Below are 18747 nucleotides of genomic sequence, written 5' to 3'. Positions count from 1 at the left end.
CGTTACTAGCGTCTCCATCGAAAAAAACCGCCCTGGTCTATGCCACTATCGTCACCGCTTTTAACACCCAATCCAATCCACCAGCGACATTTTATTCTCGACTTTTTTCCGGCTCCAGCTGTCTTGATCAACGACTTCGAGTTCCTTCATGTCGCTTGTTCGGATTCACGAAAGGGGACGTTAAAGCATTGCGTTCGCGATTGCAAAAAGGTCACCACCATCGCCGGCTTACTCACCGCCTGCCATTGCGACCATATACAACCACTGTGCCGTCCCACCTAGCGTGGTCCCTGTTCGAACCCGTCGAACCCCTCATCCAATCAACACTTCTTTGAAGTGAATTCGCTCAGGCTTCAATCACTTCTTCTTTTATACCACAAAAATGTCTAGCAAGAACAAGGTTTGCTACGTCGAGGATGCCGAGGAGGACTCAGAGAGCTCTGTCCTCGAGGGCATCCGAGATACACGACGCTATGCCGTTTCAGAAGCCCCAGGTCCATCGAGCCCTCCTCCCAAGGAACGTCCCAACACTGGAAAGTCTCGAGGCGACCACCGACGACACTCGAGTCGGAGACACGTCACCCCTCCTAGCGATGAGTATTCAGAGGAGGAACCTGCCCCTCCTCCACCTCGCAGGGAAGAACGTCCCCGTCGGGCCGATCGTGAGCGAGAGCGAGAACGTGAACAACGAGACAAAGATCAACGCCGCAAAGAGAGGAAACAAAAAGAAGCTGCTGAGCAGCAACAACAAAAAGCCAGAGCCAAAGCCGCCAGGCACCAAGCTCAAGCCCAAGGACCACCACCACCACAACCCAGAGATCACGAGGCTAAGCCGGCGAGAAGGCCCCGCCCCGCCTCTCTAAGTCACACTAGGACTGAACCTGTTATTCAACAGTACCGAAGAGGCCGTGTTGAGGATCCTTCATGCTATGGTGTCCAGCAGCCTGCAGTCTCTGGCATGCGTCCCCGTGCTCAAACTCGACCTCACAGCTATTACCCTGGTCAACCAGCTCCTCCAATTTCTAACATGGGATGGCACCACTCCCAGCAATCCCAGCCCTCCTTCCCTGTCGGATCTTTCCCAGGGCCATCGCCCTACTTCCCCGGTGCATCATCCCCGTCTGTGTCGGGAATTCCACCATCACCCTCAGCTACCGGTGGCCCACCTGGTTTCTTTGATATGCCTTCGTCGCAAGCGAGTGCTCATCTCAGAAACCGCTTCGAGCGACCCGCCTCGTCAATGGGATTCCGACAGAACCAACCTTCTCCCTCCGCCATTGGCTACCCTCAAGATGAGGATGAGTATGAGGAGCCAGCCGCTCCTCCTCGCCCTGTAAGGCGTGCCTCCCGTTCCAAGAGACCGGGCCAGAACGACGAGGACCGCCGACGCATGCCTCCTCCTGAGAGTATTCCCCGACCCAAGTCTGCGATGCCTCCTCCAACCACTCCATTCCGTGCCCCACCTCAAACAGTGACTCGCCAGAAGACTAGAACTCCTTCGCGTCCTCCTCCATCTGGTCGCAGCCGTGTTGGATTTGCAGACCAACATGGCTATGATGACGATGAGCAATTTGCGGACAGCCCTGGTCTATTTGCCGACTCCCCTGAAGCCCAATTTGACCGCCGTACAGCTTTGGCTCGCACTCGACGAAGCTCTGTAGCATATGACAACTACGGTGCTGATATCATTCCCGCCCGTAGCACTCGTCGTGGGTCTGTTGCATATGAACAGCGTGGAATTGACATTGTGCCTGCACGCAACACTAGAAGAGATTCCTTTTACGATTATGAACAATCAATGGACAGTGGGGATGGCAGCTTTGACGAGGACAAGTACTTGGATGCCATGAAGTACCAGGACGATATCAATGGTGGTCCGGCTATGCCTTTGACTGCTGACGCCCTTCGCAAAGCCAGCAACCCTAGGCTGGGCGGTGGAAGCAGCCGCAGCAGTGGCAGCCATGATGACAGCGAGTACAAGCGAAGTAACACTACTGGTCTTACTCGATCTTCTTCCAGCGATACCGACAATGTTACCATCAAGGTATCAGGCTCGGCTGTCGTGCGCGTATCGGGTGCCGAGATTGAGTGTGGTGACGGAGGAGAGATTACCTTCTCCAGGCCCAACAATGGCACTTCTCGCGTTGGCAGCGACCGCGCTAGCAGCTATTACCAGCTGGAAGATGTTCAGCCTCGAGTTGAACGAAAGGCTCTTCCTTACCGACCACACACTCCTAGTCGTTCTGACTCGCATCATCGAGGCTATTCTGGAAATCATGCCCCGTATGACCCATCGTTCGCTATGGACGACTACATTTATTGATGATTCTTCTTCTTATGAGAGACGACAAAGTTGATGATCAGCGCGTTTTTGCATTTTGTTTTTGACTTGTTATATTTCTTCACATTTCTTGCATCCAGATGTCTACGGGATGGGCAGCGTTTCACGTTTAATCTGGATCTTCGATTTGATTGAGCATTTTGGTGGACATTTTGTACTGCACTTTCAATTGTGTGGAAATTGTCTCTAAACTTGTATCCTTATGCTTCTATTCTTGAGACAAACTCGCCTGTTGGTTTCATGGCAGAAAGTTGATACCCCAAAAAGTGTTGACAGTGGGAGCTTTCAGTTGATGATTCAGTTCCTTTAGGGATCTGGTACTCTATCGCCTGCCGTTCATGCCAAAAACGTTTCAGAAGCAGCAACTATTCTATTCGGAAATCATGTATGCCCTGATAGGGCTTGTGTTGGATTCTAGTAGGAGCAATGGGGGAGCGCCAATGCGTCCTGGGGGACGAGGGGTTTCGCCTTCGGGCGGCTATCGACTAAAATGTCTTCATCTGACAATGGTTGAAGGCTGCCCGGGCCGGTGCCGCCCCTTGCTCGCTAAGACTGATTTGACGGGATTGGGACTGCGATTTCACTATCAAGTCCCATGTCTCCCATCGCTCCGGCCGGTCTTGCATGTACCTTGGGGAAGCTGCGTGAGGAATGAGTACTGATGTGGTTTTTGTATTGCTTGGCATGTTATAAGAGGAGGAAGTTGAGGCATGGCTGGAAGGACTACGCAACATTGTTATCGGAACGATAGATTGTACGGGCAGATGAGGTTCGCGCCTCTATCTGCTGCCCGGCAGAGAATAATCATATGTTACAACCAGCATGGCATGCATGTTTGGATTCTTCAATCTCCTTTCTTACTTGTGCAATTCTGTGACATGTTCCGCTGATCAGGGGAGAATGAGTGGACGAACGGCGATGCGGGACTGGGATGAAACAGCAATTGGCTACCATTTGGGAATCGGATGGTGGGAGTAACATTGAAGAAGGTGGATATGAAAGCGTCTGAACCAAATTACGGGAACTACCTGTGTGTCAGGTATCCGACTTGATGCGTAAAAGACTGACGATCTCTGCAATCAAAGCTGAAGACTCAACACCTAACAATTTCAGTTAAGCGCTCTTGATAATCATTCATGCGGCCATAAGACCAACTGTTGACGCCGTCTCAGGGGGGTCTCGGGTCTGTAGCAAATCCAACACAGAGTATCACGATGGATTATGCGCGCAGTAGGGAGTTTGGCAAAGGTCCGGCGCTACTCCCTAGAAGCTTCTTCACCTTCCATCAACTTATGCAGGCTAAAATAGAGCTCGTCAAGTTCCCATTCCCAAGCGGCCAGAAACGAAACCTTGGAAGGGGGCGTGTGCATTGAGATCTGGAGCATCAAGTCGTGGACGGCTGTGATTGGCTGTTGACTAAATGGGCTCTCTGTGCGAACGGTTGTCTGGTCAGCGATGGGATTGTTTACTTTCGACGTCATTTGAAGGTGTGGCTGAACTTCACGACATGACTCCAGAAGATTGCATTCAAACATGATTAAAATGGTCTCAGTCTAAGTCGAAACGGCTCTGATGTCACACAATTGTTATTTTTCTCGGCAATCGACTCTAATTTGACAGACGTTGAAAGCGTTGTAAGGATTCGAACGCGTACGTTTAAGTGCCCAACCACCCTTTACACGTCCCAGCCACGTCTTTTACAGGCATCGTTTCTGGGTTAACCGAGCACCATCACCTTGGCAAAGCCACGCAAGTCCCTCTTCTTCTCATTGTTTTACCGCTCTTTATTCTCCAAATTATCACTTCTCTCAATACTCATCACGAATTGACACGACTCATTTAACGACATACCGCATACCGGACTTATTTTCATCTTTGTTCTCTTCGTTCGTCTTGACCGCCTTCACCGTTGGGCTCGGCTGGGCTACAGCACCCGAAGCCTAGCTTGCGATTGTCTTTTGTTCACTGAAACCTTTTCATTACATCTCATTCCATTATGGCTCCCGCATTGCGCAGTGTGCCTACGCTCACACAGCACGCCCCTCGTGCCGCTGAGGCTTTCTCAACGCTCTCTACTCGTTTCATCGAGTCTTCTAAAGTACTCGTTGCTCGAGATGACGACAAAAACGACCGACACCGACCATCAGTCGAGCCTGGGTCGGGAGCTTTCGACCCTCACGATATCAGCAATGCCGGTTTCTTCTTCCTCTTCGCCTTGATCGGTGTGGCATTTGTCTGCACCGGTATTTGGTTCTTCTTCTGGGCCAAGAACGGTGGTTTCCAATTCAAAGAGAACGATTGGGACGACTACAAATCTACCGTACTTCGACGCACTGGACCTAACGGCACTATTCTTTCCAACGCAACCCGACCAACAAACCTCGGTGGTGGCAGTGTATACAAGGATGTTGATGACGATAACACGACCGTTGTCACTGAGAGCACAACACTTACTGGTATCACCGCCGGAGCTAGCGACATCTATGCCCGTGAGAAGCGCCGCAAGAAGCAGGAAAAGCGAGACCGTGACCGTGCGAAAAAGGGCAAGAAGACCAGCCGACATGTCGGTGAGGAGGGTGTCGAGGATGAAGATGCCGAACGTGCTGCCAAGAAGGAACTCCGCAACTACCGTCATGAAAGAGCTGCTCGCGTTGGCGGTCTGAACAAGGAAAGTGAAGGCTCCGAATGGGACGGCTCTACCAACAATGGCACCGAATCCAACGTTTCCACAAACCTCCTCTCCGAGCACCAGTCCACCCCACCTCAAAAGTCCAAGGGCGGTATCCGCAAGGTTTACTCCACTGCTGATCGTCGCGAGAACCGTGAGGCTGAACGCATGCGTGCTGAAGCCCGTCGTCTACGTGAAGCTGGCCGCAACGCCCGCCGCGACTTTAGCTACCAGCGTGCCGAAAGCTACTCCCGTGCTGACAGTCAGGTTGACTCGCAGGCAAGCGAGAGTCTTGTCAGCTCCGCGTTGACTCGTACCACGGACGATAGCGGCGACATCGGAACCAAGAGCTATCACCACCCGATGCCTGAGCTGAGGGAGTTGGAGAGGGAGCGTGCTAGGGAGGAGAGAAGGGCGCGCAGAGCGGCACGAGAGGGCCGAAGGGGACGAACTGGAACTGTGCCAGAAGAGGAGTAGAGATGAAGATCTGAGATATGGGATGATGAAAACGGTTCATTGAATTTTATAAGGGAAACTGAAACTGCGGTTATTGCTTTCAGGGCTTGGGTTTTGGGTTTAATTCATGTAGTATGTGTAATGTATGTAAATAGGCACGGTAACGGATTCTCACGGACATGAATGGATATGGATATGCTGAGTTTGCTAGACTATAAATAAATCAAGATACGGTAACTTAATATGTTTCTTCCATTGATTATTGTGATTGCATGTCCACTTGGACACGAGTGTGCTTAGTGTTCTTTGAAGCATTGTCGGTGAGTTTCAACAGTGCAGCGCAGACTTATCTCATTCTTCTCGGTATCAATATTGCAACAATCAGTCCTGTTTTACTTTCAAATTCTTGATTGTTAGTGCAAATCTTCAATAGGTCCAAGTCAAAGGGTAACATTTCTTGGAGGTTGTCATAGGTAACTCAAAACTCAGAGTCAAAAATAGAGGTTACACATAGCAAGTGAACTCTCGAGCTGTTGAAAGGTTAATCAATCGTCAATCGTCTACTCACACGGATGATAGATCAATCTTGCAACAATCACGCGACGGATTGCTCAGTCCGGTCAAGCAAGTGCAAGGCATGCGGTTATCATTCAATGCTCCATAGGCTCGGTAGGATATCGATAAGCAGGCAGGTTGTTTCAGAATCCTGGCAGCAACCTGAATTAATTCCAAGTTGAGAGCCGAAGTGCAATATTGTTGGTCAATAGTACCATGCACCTGAACGCGAGGCGTATCGCGAAAGCTCAAAATAGCACTCAGGCAGAATCTGTAGATCCATCTGGGCATGCAATGCTGGATTTCTAGGCGCCTGATCCATGAAGGATGTGAAACCTGGGGGCGTCTTAGAGCCACCGGGCCGAAACAATATGGCCTTGAAGAAGTTGCTTAGTGTTATGCGACAGCGGATAATGGAAATATCTGCGAACGGGGCCCTTATATGTGGCGGATTATCAAACCGACAACGTCAGGAATTGAGGCTGGTTCTTTTGGTTCCTGTTCCTGTTCCTGTGCCTGGGCTTGCAGACAGACATTCCATGATCGACTGACTGGATCAGCCTTGAAAGACATGATGCCCCACATGGAATGTTAGTGACATGCAGCCTAACAAGGTGGTCTGCGCTAACACGATGCAAGCGCTATCATGTCCACTCTTGGACGGAACCGGCGGGAGCGAGTGCGGGCATTTCCTCCACGGATCTTTTGGCTTTTGGTTTGGCTTCGAGGCTGATTGCCCGCCTAAGCCCCTCCAAACATTAGGCCCTGGGTTCAGTGATGATAGCCAGTCTAGGCATAGGCCCCACCTAAGTTACAAGGTCTTGTCGCTGGGAGCATTCGCTTACCTCGACAACCTGCATGATTATGTACATGTTACATTCTGTTGAGAGTCATGACGCGGGCATGAAGACATGGAAGAGAGGGAAAAAATACAGGAGATGCACCAACTGTAGATCTTCGAGTTCTATCTAATTCTAAGATAGAATAAAGAATCTCCAAACTTTTACCACTATTCTGTGAGTATATACAGTACACAAATTCTCAAGACACTTTGCGTGGCGATATCGCGTGGGCCAGACGCTTGGCTCCTCTGTCTGAGTCTCCTCCACATCTGATCCCACCAACCACCCAAACGCTACGCTTCGCCTCTCTCTCTCTTAGGTTGTCTCTCCCTTCCCCGTCTTCGTCATTCCTCCTCCTTCCTCACCACCAAAGCTTTTGGCCTTGAATCGCCGTCCTATCTCACCCGTTTTGTTCCACCTTCTTTCGGCGTTTCTTTCTCTTCTCCCAATTTTTCTTTATCTATAGCCTAGCGATTCCTCTACTTGGGACCTCTTCCATCTTACCCTTATCTCGCCGCGCGATTGATTCTTACATGTACCATTTGCGGCGGTGACGCCGTCCGCCAAGCACCGTGCCTTGATTGTCCACCACCGACCGATCGATCGATAAACCCGCCCAACACGGTCCATACGCTGAGAATCAACCGCAATTCACAATCAATCAACCTCTAGATTCGGGAAGAATAAATAAAAGCGACAGTCACTAGGAAACTTTGCTATCGCCCATCATGGGGTTATCGTCGAACCCGTCATCCGCCTTTACGGGCGTCGTCATCGGACTCGTGTCGTCCTTCGGATCCATCGTCCTCATCGCTTTGGTTATCTTTATCTTCTGGGTTTCCGGCTGCGCGAGCACTGGTCGCATCATTCTCGATCGACTTGGCCGACCAGGCGAATACGATGATGAACAGGCATTCGCGCGTGATGAGGCAGAGGCCCTCGAGGTCATGGACGACATGGCCCGCCAGGAATACCTTCGTGCGAAGGGTACGTTCTCAAACCTTTGCTCTCGCTACAGGGGAATAGAAACCAACTAACATTTTCGAAATAGCCTGGGTTACCGCAAACCCTCCCGAATCAATGCAAACTGATATCTCTCTATCGCAATATCTTGCTATCCAAGAAAAGGGTGTCTCCGCATGGGAGTTTGAACCCGAACTCGAAATCGCCAACTGCTTTGTCGAAGCTCGCACCGAGATAGAATTCTTTGACTCAGAATGTACCGTCATGAGCAACCTCCCTGTTCCCAAGCAAAACGACGTCTATTACTGGGAGGCCAAGATATACGAGAAGCCAGAGAGCACTCTGCTGAGCATCGGCATGGCTACTAAGCCTTACCCTCTCTTCCGCCTACCTGGTGAGTTTTGTCATACCCTTGTACACCTTCCATTTACGATCATTTGCTGACATGTTTCCAGGTTACCACAAGTACTCTGTTGGATACCAATCCACCGGTGCTCGCCGTTATAACCAACCGTTTGGCGCGACCCCTTACGGTCCCCCCTTGGTCCAAGGCGATGTTGTCGGTGTGGGTTATCGTCCTCGAACTGGAGCTATCTTCTTCACTCGTAACGGTAAGAAACTTGAGGAGGTGGTCCACGGTCTCAAGGCACAGAACTTCTTCCCCGCCATTGGAGCAAACGGTCCCGCTACTATTCACGTCAACCTCGGACAGGCCGGCTTCGTTTTCATCGAGGCCAACGTCAAGAAATGGGGTCTCGCTCCCGTCACTGGAAGCCTGGCTCCTCCACCTCCTTATGGATCTGAGCAGGGCAGCATTCTGTTGGAAGCTGGTACCAAGGACGGCGCTACTTATCCTCAAGGCAGGCAGCACAGTCACTCCATTACAGCAAGCTCATACAACACACGCAATCCATCTAACGACTTGAACCCTTCACATGGACGAACACGTAGCGGCAACTTCCGCGTGCTGCCTCCCACAAGCCCTGGACCGGTCAGGAGTTCAACAGATATTTCTTTAGCTCACTTTGTACCCAATGAGGAGAATGGCGAAGCTAGCGGCAATGCCGGACCTCAACAGGAGACTCACAACCATAACCCTTTGCACTTGCACCTCGAGGACGCAACAAATCCACCACCCGAATACCAAAGTCCCGACCATTCAAGTAGTGACGATGATCGATATGGCAGCGACAGCGAGGAAGATACGCCTTTGATTCGAGTGATGAACCGCAGTCGAGGCAACTCGTCAGCCACTGTTACCCCTGGCCGAACTTCCAGCCCGCGTCATCCACCCGTGCCCAGCTACAGTGACGCCGTACGACAAGGTGCTGGCCGGGATCGAAGTGACAGTGCGCGACTGCCCCCACCGAACCGAACTTCATCGAACAGGCCTCGAAGCAGTACATCAGCTTGAAGTACGCGGTTAGAATGATCGCTCCATCAAGTGACGATTACCTTTTTGCAGCGACTAGCAGATGGGCAACATACCCAGTTTTACGAACATCAGACCATGATATTGAAGAACGACGATGCTTAAGAGATGCAGCATCAACAACACATGATACCGGAGTTGGCTTGGGCCAAGTCGCCCATACATGATCCATTTCGATCGTTTTCTTTTTCGCACAGGCGCCTTGGAGTTTTAGGCATTGGCAGACACACGTTTCCGAGGTAGCAGAGCCTCCAAACTGTGGTCTTGTCTTCTTTTTTATGTATTTTTTAGATGGGAAGCCGGTCGGCCCTTTTGAAGAGGACGTGATACCGGCTGGATATACGTTCCCGGGCAGGGGAACCGGAATGGAATATTGATACCAATAACCGGGATGGCTATGCGCTCTTTTTTTGTTGAGACTTGTTCCTTTTTCCTTTCACGCACTGCATCAACACCACTTGTTTGGGAGTGCGTATGGATGTTTGGATAGTGGCTCATTGATTGGTAGCTATTGAGGGCGTTGATGTGTGGCGAGGCTCTGCTTATGGCTTCGTGAAAAAGGGGCGTTGGAGTATGAACGGTGTTGAGCAAAGTAGTCTCGGCTTCAAATTCAAACCACTTATCCTGCATATTGATCTATGAAATGTGAAGTGCTGTAACAGTATAGGTTCCCGATACGATAACGACTTTGAGCTGTGACGATGTTCGGATGTTGGAAACGATGGGCTGCCGAGAGCATAAAAGATGAGATAAGATGGACATTTGATGGCCATTTGGACTGCTTTATTTTCACATCCTAGAAAGCCTTTGAAGGCCAGTTTCCTTGTTACTCATTAGGACGAAGAAGGCTGCACATCATCAACACGACAACATCGACTATCACATGCCCATCGTCACCATGGAGAACATGACTTGCAGTCTCGTTTATCAGTATCAGAGATTTCAACATGTTTATGTGCACACATGAATCGCTCACTACAGCGCGAATTGAGGAACTATACAGAAGTTAACTACAACTAAAGGTCTATTCTAGAACATGAACGACTGTTGGCCTTATATAGTATCTGGGCCAGCTGGTTGCCCGTACAGTCAACATTCACGAGATGGAGAGTCTACTATCTGAAACGACAACCACATACTGTGAATTCTGCCGTTAGTGTTTGTGGCGGCTTGAGCAAACCAGAAGTGAGTTCAGTGGCAAGAGCCGGGAGCTGTTGGACGGTATAGTGAAACATAGGTAAATGTCTGCACATAGACGGTGTCTCTCGTTTGTATGTCTTTACAGCTTCGGAAGGGAGCAAACTACTAACTATTGCAGGTATTGAGGAGATCAGATTCGCAAGACGCACTCAACAAATTGACACTCTTTGTCACACTGATGCTGATTATGCATCTTATGCTGAACAAGGTTCAGAACCAAGAGTTAGGTATGTTATGAATTATCTAAGGTTAATATCAATGATGAAGACCATGAAAAGCTAACATGAACAACACATTAAGATGGCCTTAGTCATGACAAGAATCGCTTTTAGTCAGGCAGTATACAAGAGGACGTCTGCAAGTCGTAGGGGGGTAGCCAATGCTGTTAAACTTAGGCTGAATCCATCAGCACCACACTTTACCTATCTTAAGTGCTTATGCATCGTTGCAACATGAGCGAGACAAATGCAAGACTTTCACCAGTGTATCTTTCACAGGAGCACAATCATTGTTGGGTAGACGAATCATGAAGTCAAAAATCGTAGATTATAATTAATCCCCAGCTATATCATGCAAAAACTGCCATCAGACACCAATCTTCCCTACATATCATAGATACAATCATGACAAGCAGCAAACAAAGAGTCTATCCTTGCACAATATCCTTCCGATCCGAAACGTACATACATGTCCACCTGCAGCCTCTCTTGTAGGGCCAGGTATAAAATCTTCAAATCCAATCGTGCTTCTGTCCCGTGTTATTCCATCGCTGCCCCAGGCTCTGCGAAGAGTTGGGAGCGATAAGCATGACCAATTCCAAAAGAAGCATACAACATGATCAAAAGCGCCAAACAAATGCTAACTTAAACTCCAGTCAACGCCAAACTTTTCCCAGGCGCAGTAAAAACAAAAACAGTCGCTATGCTCTCCGCTTACGATTCTCCCATAATGCTATGGCAGAAACCGTAAGGAGTGAATTCTATAACCAATCGAATCTTCATAAAGTCGTTAAGAAGGAGTGTCTATGGGGTATCATGGTTCGAAGGAGTGTCGTTTCTTTTGGTGATGAAGATCATAAGGAGTGTGAGATATGATACAACACTTCCAAGAGCGTGTAACAATCAAGGAGTTAGGGAGCGTCGGCATTGCATGGCAACGCGGTGTGATTCGGTTGTAGCGAGTGTTGAAGGAATGTGGTATACATGGCGCCGGCGTCGTTTTTGGAAAAAGTAGAAAGATGAATCAAAGCATAACAATTAAGCCAAATTGGCAATGAATTGAACTCGGGGTGGGTATCAGGTTGCTCGGCGTCGGGCGTTGTCGTCGAACTGGTGCATCACAGGAGGTCGTGTGAGGGGAGACGGAGGGTGTGGTGCAGAGGACATAGACGAGGTATGACGGTGTCGCGGTAGTGGTGCGTTCGATGCGACGGGCGATTCGGGTAAAGGAAGCATGCCGAATTGCTCCGAGCTGATATACGGAGACGGGGCGCTCGTCATGGAGGTCATGTAAAAACTTGGGTCCTCTGGAGTCGGGTAGGTAGGTGTCGTATTCATCCTGGGTGGTAACGGTCAATCCCCTAAGTTCTTCGTGCAAATTGAGCCAGTGGGCGTCTCGAGGAGCCTAGATCCACACGGCCTGGACAGGAGTAACGAACCCAACGCCATAGTTTTGAGGGGAGTCTTGAATGTTGGAAGAGGGTCCGCCTTGTAGAGTGTTCATGTCCCATGAGCCGTATTCCTCGGTGTCACTGTAAGCAACTGAACCCTCGAATGTTGAGGATGCAGGGCTGTAAGCTCCCGTGTAAGCCGGAGAGGGGACGTTGAGGTACTGTTGAGTCGGGTAGGGAGACAGCACCAGAGGGCTCACTGCAGAAGGTGGCGGGCCAGAGGCATTGAGCATTGGCATTTCCTCGGTGCTGTAACTAAAAGCAGGGTTCCCGTACAGATATGTCTCAGCAGATGGCATCTCCTCCTGGACGGTGAAGTTGCGAGGGTTGAACTGAGGGAACGATGGAGTTCTCTCAGGGTGCATCCATCCCATGCGGGAGCGGAACTGGCCAACTGTATCAATGGGGAACTCCATGAGAGTCAGAGGAGTCTGCATCTCGTTTCCAGCGCCCGAGACATTGATAGACATGAGTCGACGGGCGATTTCCTCAACCGGAGAGATGGACAAGCTTCCGAAGTAGGCAGCACCGATCTCGGGGAAGAGTCGTTCCATGAGAAGAGCCACAGTATACAAGTGAGCAATGATGACTAGGGAGTTAGGAGAGCCATGGTAGTTCTGCAGGTAGCCGACGGGCATCCAGAAGAGCCATTTGCGGAGAGGCTGGAGACGCTCGAACTGCTGAGCAATGGAAAGTGTAGGGCTGATCTTACGAGAGCCTCGAAGGAAACCAATCAGATGCTGGATCTGAGTAGTGTCTTCCTTGTGATGCTTGAGGTGGGCTTCGACTTTCTGAATCTGCTCGAGGGTGCGCTGGTAAGCATCCAGGTCCTCAGGGCGAGGTTGGCTGGGACGGTGGTCCTTTCCAGGGGATGGCGGAGCTGTAGGGAACGTGCTGCTCTCGGCGATAAAGTCTCCAAATTGGGATTCATGCTTCCATGGGTCCATGGCATCGATAACCTACCTGTGGGTTAGCGGGGTTCAGGAGTCATGATCTGATCGACTTACCGATGAGGTTCCCTGCATCAACTGAGTCCAGCTGCGCCTGATGATTCGGTCAGCCGAGGTTATCACACATACGGGGGTTGAAAACTTACCAATCAGTGGCTTGCCAGGAAAGGACAAGAGAGGCGGCCAAGATAGCATCTGAAGTCTCACGAGAGAAAGATCCAATGGCCTCTTGAAGACCCTTGAGAGCGATGCCTCGGTGTTCATAGGCCATGCTGCCGACCAAGGGACAGTCGGTAAGGAAAGCAATGTGCATGGCAGAGAAGGCGAGCAGGGCGTGCATCACATATGGGGTTGTAGCGCCGATTCGAAGCAGGGTAGGAATATGGCGCGTCCAGAGGGTGAAGTTGTTCGCATCGATTGTAGCCAACTGATAGTACAGGGCAGCAACGTGATAGATCAGACGAAGGTCTTCGACGGAGTACAGATGAGGCATGGGCGCAGGGTAAATTCCAAGGCTAGGGAGCGGGAAAATGCCTGTTCGTTGCCACTCAGCAATCGCGGCCTCGATTTGGGGCGTCCACATAAGGTCGGGCTTGTCGGGAGTGGTAGATCGCTCAGAATCGGGGACTTGCACGTCGTTATAAGGGCATCGGATCTTGTGCTTAGTGCAGTTGCGACTGTAGTTATGTTAGCTTGGAGGGAATGACGATCACACGAATGTAAGTCTCACCATTGAGGGAAGTTTTCATCACAGCGAATGTGTCGGCGTTTGCTATGAAGCAGAGTCAGTATTTGGATGAGAAATCATCGAGGAGAACGTGAATCATACCAGGTATCACAGCCCTTGCGGGACTTGGTATGGCTGCGGCGAGGAGGACCACCACCGGGACCGGCCATTTTGAAGTATTAAAAGCGAAGGTGTGGTGAGAACTATTCAGTAAGTATATGCACAGTATCATATGAAGGGAAGATACATACGCGAAGTGATCCACAAAGGCAAGCTTGTGGATTGATAGCGAGCGTTAGACAAGGTGACGATCAATGGTTCACCTAGTCGACTGGTTCAAGGATTTGATCCAAGGAGTCCAAATTAAGGATATCGTGAATGTGGTCTCGTGATAGACAATTCAGCGTAAAGCGTCGAGGAGCTAAGTCGAGGATTGGGACTTAAACACGGATGGCTTCACACTAATGCGGCTGGCAAGCTCGATAGATTCTACGAAGCAACAATTATCAAAGTTAGATAAGTTGCAGAGATACCCAAGTTGTCCTTGTCCAGTTGTTTGGGGTAGCGATCGTATATGGTGTTCTTGATTTGAGTTTCTTTTCTTTCTTGGAGAGGCCGTTTGTCCGGGAAGCGAATGTAAATGTGCAAAGATTGAAGATATCGAGCAGTTCCAAGCCTAAATGAGCATGTGGGCGGATCTCGTATTCAATTTCGAGCAGTAGTCGATCTTTGACAATTTCGGGGGTCGAGTCCAGATGATTTTAGCGTGAGGCTGTCGATCTCAGATGTTGATGGGTCTTTGTACAGAGCGAGTGTTCCCTTATAATCCAAAATATGGAAGAGGTTGAATGGCCAGAGTTATGAGAAGAGAAGAGGATCGTGAAGAGGACCGTTCTTCTAGTATCAAGCAAGGCACCGTAACTTTAAAGCGAGTGACAGGAGTCGACGAGGACTTCCTAAAGGTTGAGAGAGATGAGGAGGGTGAGGAGAATAGCGAACGTGATGATAACTTGTAAAGTTTGATATGATTGTTGGAGATATCTAAAAGAGAATCAAGAGAGGATCTAAGGATGAGCTGGGGACAGCTGCCTTCATAAATACAAGCGGAGTAGGTAGTAGACGGGGGAGGAGTAACCGGGGGGGTAGGAGGAGTGTGAGAGTGAGTGTGGGAGTGGGAGTGTAAGGTCAGAAAGAGTGGGATGGAAGGAACGGGTGGAAGGCTGTGTAAGGTAGGTAAGGTCGGTCGGTAGGTACCTGCCGTGTTGTACTGTACTGTGATAAAACAGTTGGGAAGGTAAGGTATGGGGAGGGTAAGAGGGTCCTTGCCTATGTGCCATGTGCTGTGTGGGTGAGAGTGCAGGAGCCAGCAGCAATCAGCGTCAGTGCCAGTTCATCAGTGCTAAAAGGGTGCAGTCGATGGGCACCCACCACAAGCCAGCCTTGGCCTTAGCCTGGGCCTAAGCCTGAGCCAGAATCAGAGCGAGCATCATCAGAATCCCGAAACATGCAACCTTGTCTACCATTCAGGAACCTAGAAATGGGCCGAGGGAACGTCAAAGAGAAGCGGCGAGTTCGGCTTGAGACTAAGGGAATTGTGGGCTGTGGAGAGCGGGCCCCGGGACTACGGCAGCGGGCAGCAGTGGATGAGTCCCAATGTATCGGACGCTGGCTCTTGGCCGTGAACCCCGAGCATGATGGACCTTTGTGGTATGGGTATCTGCGCTGAGCGAGCATAAGAGTCAGAATGTGAGGTGCGCTGGAGAAACACAACTGCCCAAGACGCTAAGAATGGGGGGTGGTCCGGTGCCACACAGGGACGCCAGGGGGGGCGTCCTGCAGCCTCATCAGTAATAGGGCCGCTGTCTCCAAAAGATCCCTGGACTGGGCATCTGTCATAGTTGAGAAATCCATCTCCTCATCTTGAGACTAAGACCTGAGAAGCGTCGGCCACAGACCATAACCTTAGTAAAACGTCCATACCAGATCAGAAGATCTAAGTAAGGATTGGACATTAGCAGAAAGAAACGTGCCAAGCGGGAAGGCCTGCGGAGTATGTAGGGGTACTGGAGCACTTAGCAAGCATGGAATTGGAGATGCTAAGCCAAGGCTTCGTTCGGTAAAGGTACAGTAGCTGGACGGATCCATGCCTGAAGATAACATCGATCCATACATACCAGGTGCTTCTGCTGTGCTATTTTGGGGGCCAGTTGATTCGAGATGCTTCATTGGGTATGGCCGACCTCGCTGGCTTGTGCTCGTCCCATGGTTCTACACGACCACCGAGATGGTATTGGTAATGACTCCATGACCTGAACGGAATGAACCTGAAATCATGAGTTTCTGCGGTGGTGGCGGGTTGACGCCCAGTCCTGCCTGTCCGATTCAGAACAAGCTCTAGAGGGCAGGAGACGACCAGAAACGAGTGCGAGTACCTGTACAGTACAGTACAGCATGGTGAAAACAGCAACAACAAGAGATAGTGGCGGACGGTGGCACCTACAGAGGGTGCTTAGCACCTGGCCACTCTGGCTCTGGGCTCTTCCAGCAGGTGGGTTGACGCCCTTTCTGCAGTAAAGGGCGGGCGATAACACAGTGTGTGTAGCAACTTGGCATAGTATGTGCACCACGGGGAGCTGAGCTGAGCATCCAGCCCTCCAGCCCTCCAGCCAGTCATGAGCCCGTGAACAGCGGCCGAGAAACAAACCTTGCACACGGAGGACATGACGCACATGGCCCAGGGTCAAGGGGCAGAGGCAGGTCAAACTAGCGTGCCAAAGATCGTTGAGAACTAGCGTCCGTCCTCCGCTTTTCCGCGGTGTTCGGAAAGGTATCTAAGACCCTCGAGAGCCAAAAGAAGAAAAAAGAAGTAAGGGCCTGTCATCGCCAAGAAAGTCAGAACGACTTCTTGACTAAATGCTTGGCAACCGAACTTCGACAAGAGGTTCCGGTGGAACGAGCGGAGAGGTGACAAAAACACTACGTAACTGGGTAAAAATAACTTTGGGCGTCCGTGCCCCTCTATGGTTGCTCTTACAGCACTGTACCTTATCACCCAGTTAGGGAGGTAGTTGTTGTTGAGAAACCCGCTGGCTGCTTTTTGCTCAACCTGACCTAGACGATGCTTTTTAGTCACCCTTGTTTGTGTGTGAGCGAGTGAGAGGTTGGCTGGCATGGCATGGTATGGCCTGGGCTGGACTGGGCTGGGAACTGTAAGGACCAAGGTACAATAGCCTAACCAAGATTGTCTAGGGCTTCTATCTACTCGACTGGGCTTCGGTGCCCGTGGGGCGCCGGTTAACAAGGCTTCACTTGGCTGAAGTAGCGGTCTTCAGTTCTATTCGTTCGTTTGAACTCGACCTGTCTCCTTCTCCCTTGATTGGGCTGGGCGTACGGAGTACAGAAACAGTCTTTTGAGATAGCGCGCCCGAGCGGCGGGGGATGAGGATAATGGCATGGTCCCCTCTAGACGGACGAACCGGGGCGGCCGGTAGTTGAGCTTCGGGTCAAGGTTCAAAGTCTAAGCCTGTACTGTAGGTCCCTTGCAAAAACCACTCAAGAGACATTTCCAGCATGCAAAATGCAAAGCCCTAGTCCGCTTTTCCAGCAACGTTGAACACTGAGATGGGCTTGGCCAAACATACAGCGAATTCCTTACCATGCATTGCATCTGCATCACAAGCGCAATCTGTAGGGACGATATGCCTCCAGAAACGGGACATTTTCGATTGAGGGTCAAGATGTGAATATGGAGAAGTTCTAAAAAAGGCATGCGCTTAACCGTAGTCGGTTAGCTCGCAGATGAGTAACACTGGAACGTTACTTGCGGCCCACCGTAAGATAAACGCCTGCCGCACGAATGCTTTCACAGAACACTAACACTACTGTACCTGGAAAGGCTGTAATGGATGTGCAGCTCTTCCATCGCTTCATGTTCGTTTGCTCGTTTCCAAAGGTTTGGTCCGTGTTGCCTGGCCTGCCCTGAGCTCGCCTTGCCTCATCCATCACCTCGCACTTGAGATAGAGTCACGGATACCTCCGTTGAAGCTCTTGTCTCGTAGCTGCGCCTCGTTGCTAGATAGATCTCAACACCATGACGCATGACGTCGCTTACCCGTCTCAGGGTCTCAATGTTGTATTCATATTTGTTATGCAGTAAAGGTAGCAGTAGTAGTAGCAATCACAGGCGGGCGCAGTCGGCCTGTTCCCGGTTCTATCTCAACTTTCATCCGTCTTACTCAGGTTTACATCATTGATCATTCCGACACCTTTTACCGACAACATGATCCTTTCATCGAAGCCATCGTCTTCTCACTGTGAGCTGAAGCACATAATGACATGGATATGGTTATTGATAGACATGATCTTCCCGCACTCAATATTCCTGAACGGGATTACCTCGGGTATGCTGCTGCCCCGTAGATCCTGTGCCCAGGGTGTCGGCGTATTCGGGCTCCCTCGTCTAGTGTAACCCTCAACCAAATACTTGGGCCTTTCACAGGCTGTCGAGAAACGTATTGCAACCCGTGATAATTTACCTGCCTATTTTTGCGCCGCAAGTATAGCGGTCCAAGGTTTAGCTTACTATATGAAGTGCTACCATTGTCGTGTATGACTGCAGAAAGAATTTTCCTTGACCGCAAATTGAGGTTGTCTAGAGCTACGACTCTTGTCCTCTTATTACACTTTTTTTCTGTGTCGACGGGAGTTCGGGGTGCTCAATCGTCCGATTATACTCGAAGGCGGGTTCACTTGTGGACCATGAACTTTCCTCCTTGGCGGACTCTAACTTTGCCTTTGTTTGGTGGCCTGTACCATGTTTCTCTCTGGGGACGCTTTGTCCACGGTAAGTGATATCATTGTCACATTTGCAACGCTATATTAGCAATGCGCTGGTAGTTCGACTTCGGGAATTTCACGATACAATGGGACCTGTTCTTCCTCGCA

The 18747-nt window shown here is 50.3% G+C and overlaps 4 protein-coding genes across 4 annotated transcripts; 3 read left to right on the top strand and 1 right to left on the bottom strand.

Moving 5' to 3' along the window:
* Positions 1-382: 382 nt before the first annotated feature.
* Positions 383-2323, top strand: FIESC28_00062 (uncharacterized protein; the record flags this gene model as incomplete). The annotated part of the gene is made up of 1 exon (XM_031154213.1): positions 383-2323. One exon carries the CDS (start codon positions 383-385, stop codon positions 2321-2323), a length of 1941 nt encoding a protein of 646 aa, XP_031021790.1.
* A 2014-nt stretch (positions 2324-4337) lies between these two features.
* On the top strand, positions 4338-5486 carry FIESC28_00061 (uncharacterized protein; the record flags this gene model as incomplete). Its single annotated transcript, XM_031154212.1, has 1 exon — positions 4338-5486. One exon carries the CDS (start codon positions 4338-4340, stop codon positions 5484-5486), a length of 1149 nt encoding a protein of 382 aa, XP_031021789.1.
* A 2104-nt stretch (positions 5487-7590) lies between these two features.
* Positions 7591-9239, top strand: FIESC28_00060 (uncharacterized protein; the record flags this gene model as incomplete). The annotated part of the gene is made up of 3 exons (XM_031154211.1): positions 7591-7849; positions 7914-8219; positions 8281-9239. 3 exons carry the CDS (start codon positions 7591-7593, stop codon positions 9237-9239), a joined length of 1524 nt encoding a protein of 507 aa, XP_031021788.1.
* A 2841-nt stretch (positions 9240-12080) lies between these two features.
* On the bottom strand, positions 12081-13973 carry FIESC28_00059 (uncharacterized protein; the record flags this gene model as incomplete). Its single annotated transcript, XM_031154210.1, has 5 exons — positions 12081-13085; positions 13134-13170; positions 13223-13753; positions 13807-13848; positions 13906-13973. 5 exons carry the CDS (start codon positions 13971-13973, stop codon positions 12081-12083), a joined length of 1683 nt encoding a protein of 560 aa, XP_031021787.1.
* Positions 13974-18747: the final 4774 nt, after the last annotated feature.

This window comes from Fusarium coffeatum (genome assembly GCF_003316985.1).
Source record: "Fusarium coffeatum strain FIESC_28 chromosome Unknown BRIP53273_contig_1, whole genome shotgun sequence".
In the NCBI taxonomy this organism is placed as follows: Eukaryota; Fungi; Ascomycota; class Sordariomycetes; order Hypocreales; family Nectriaceae; genus Fusarium; species Fusarium coffeatum.
The sequence above is the reverse complement of the archived record's forward strand: the minus strand, read 5'-3'. Positions and strand labels throughout refer to the sequence as shown.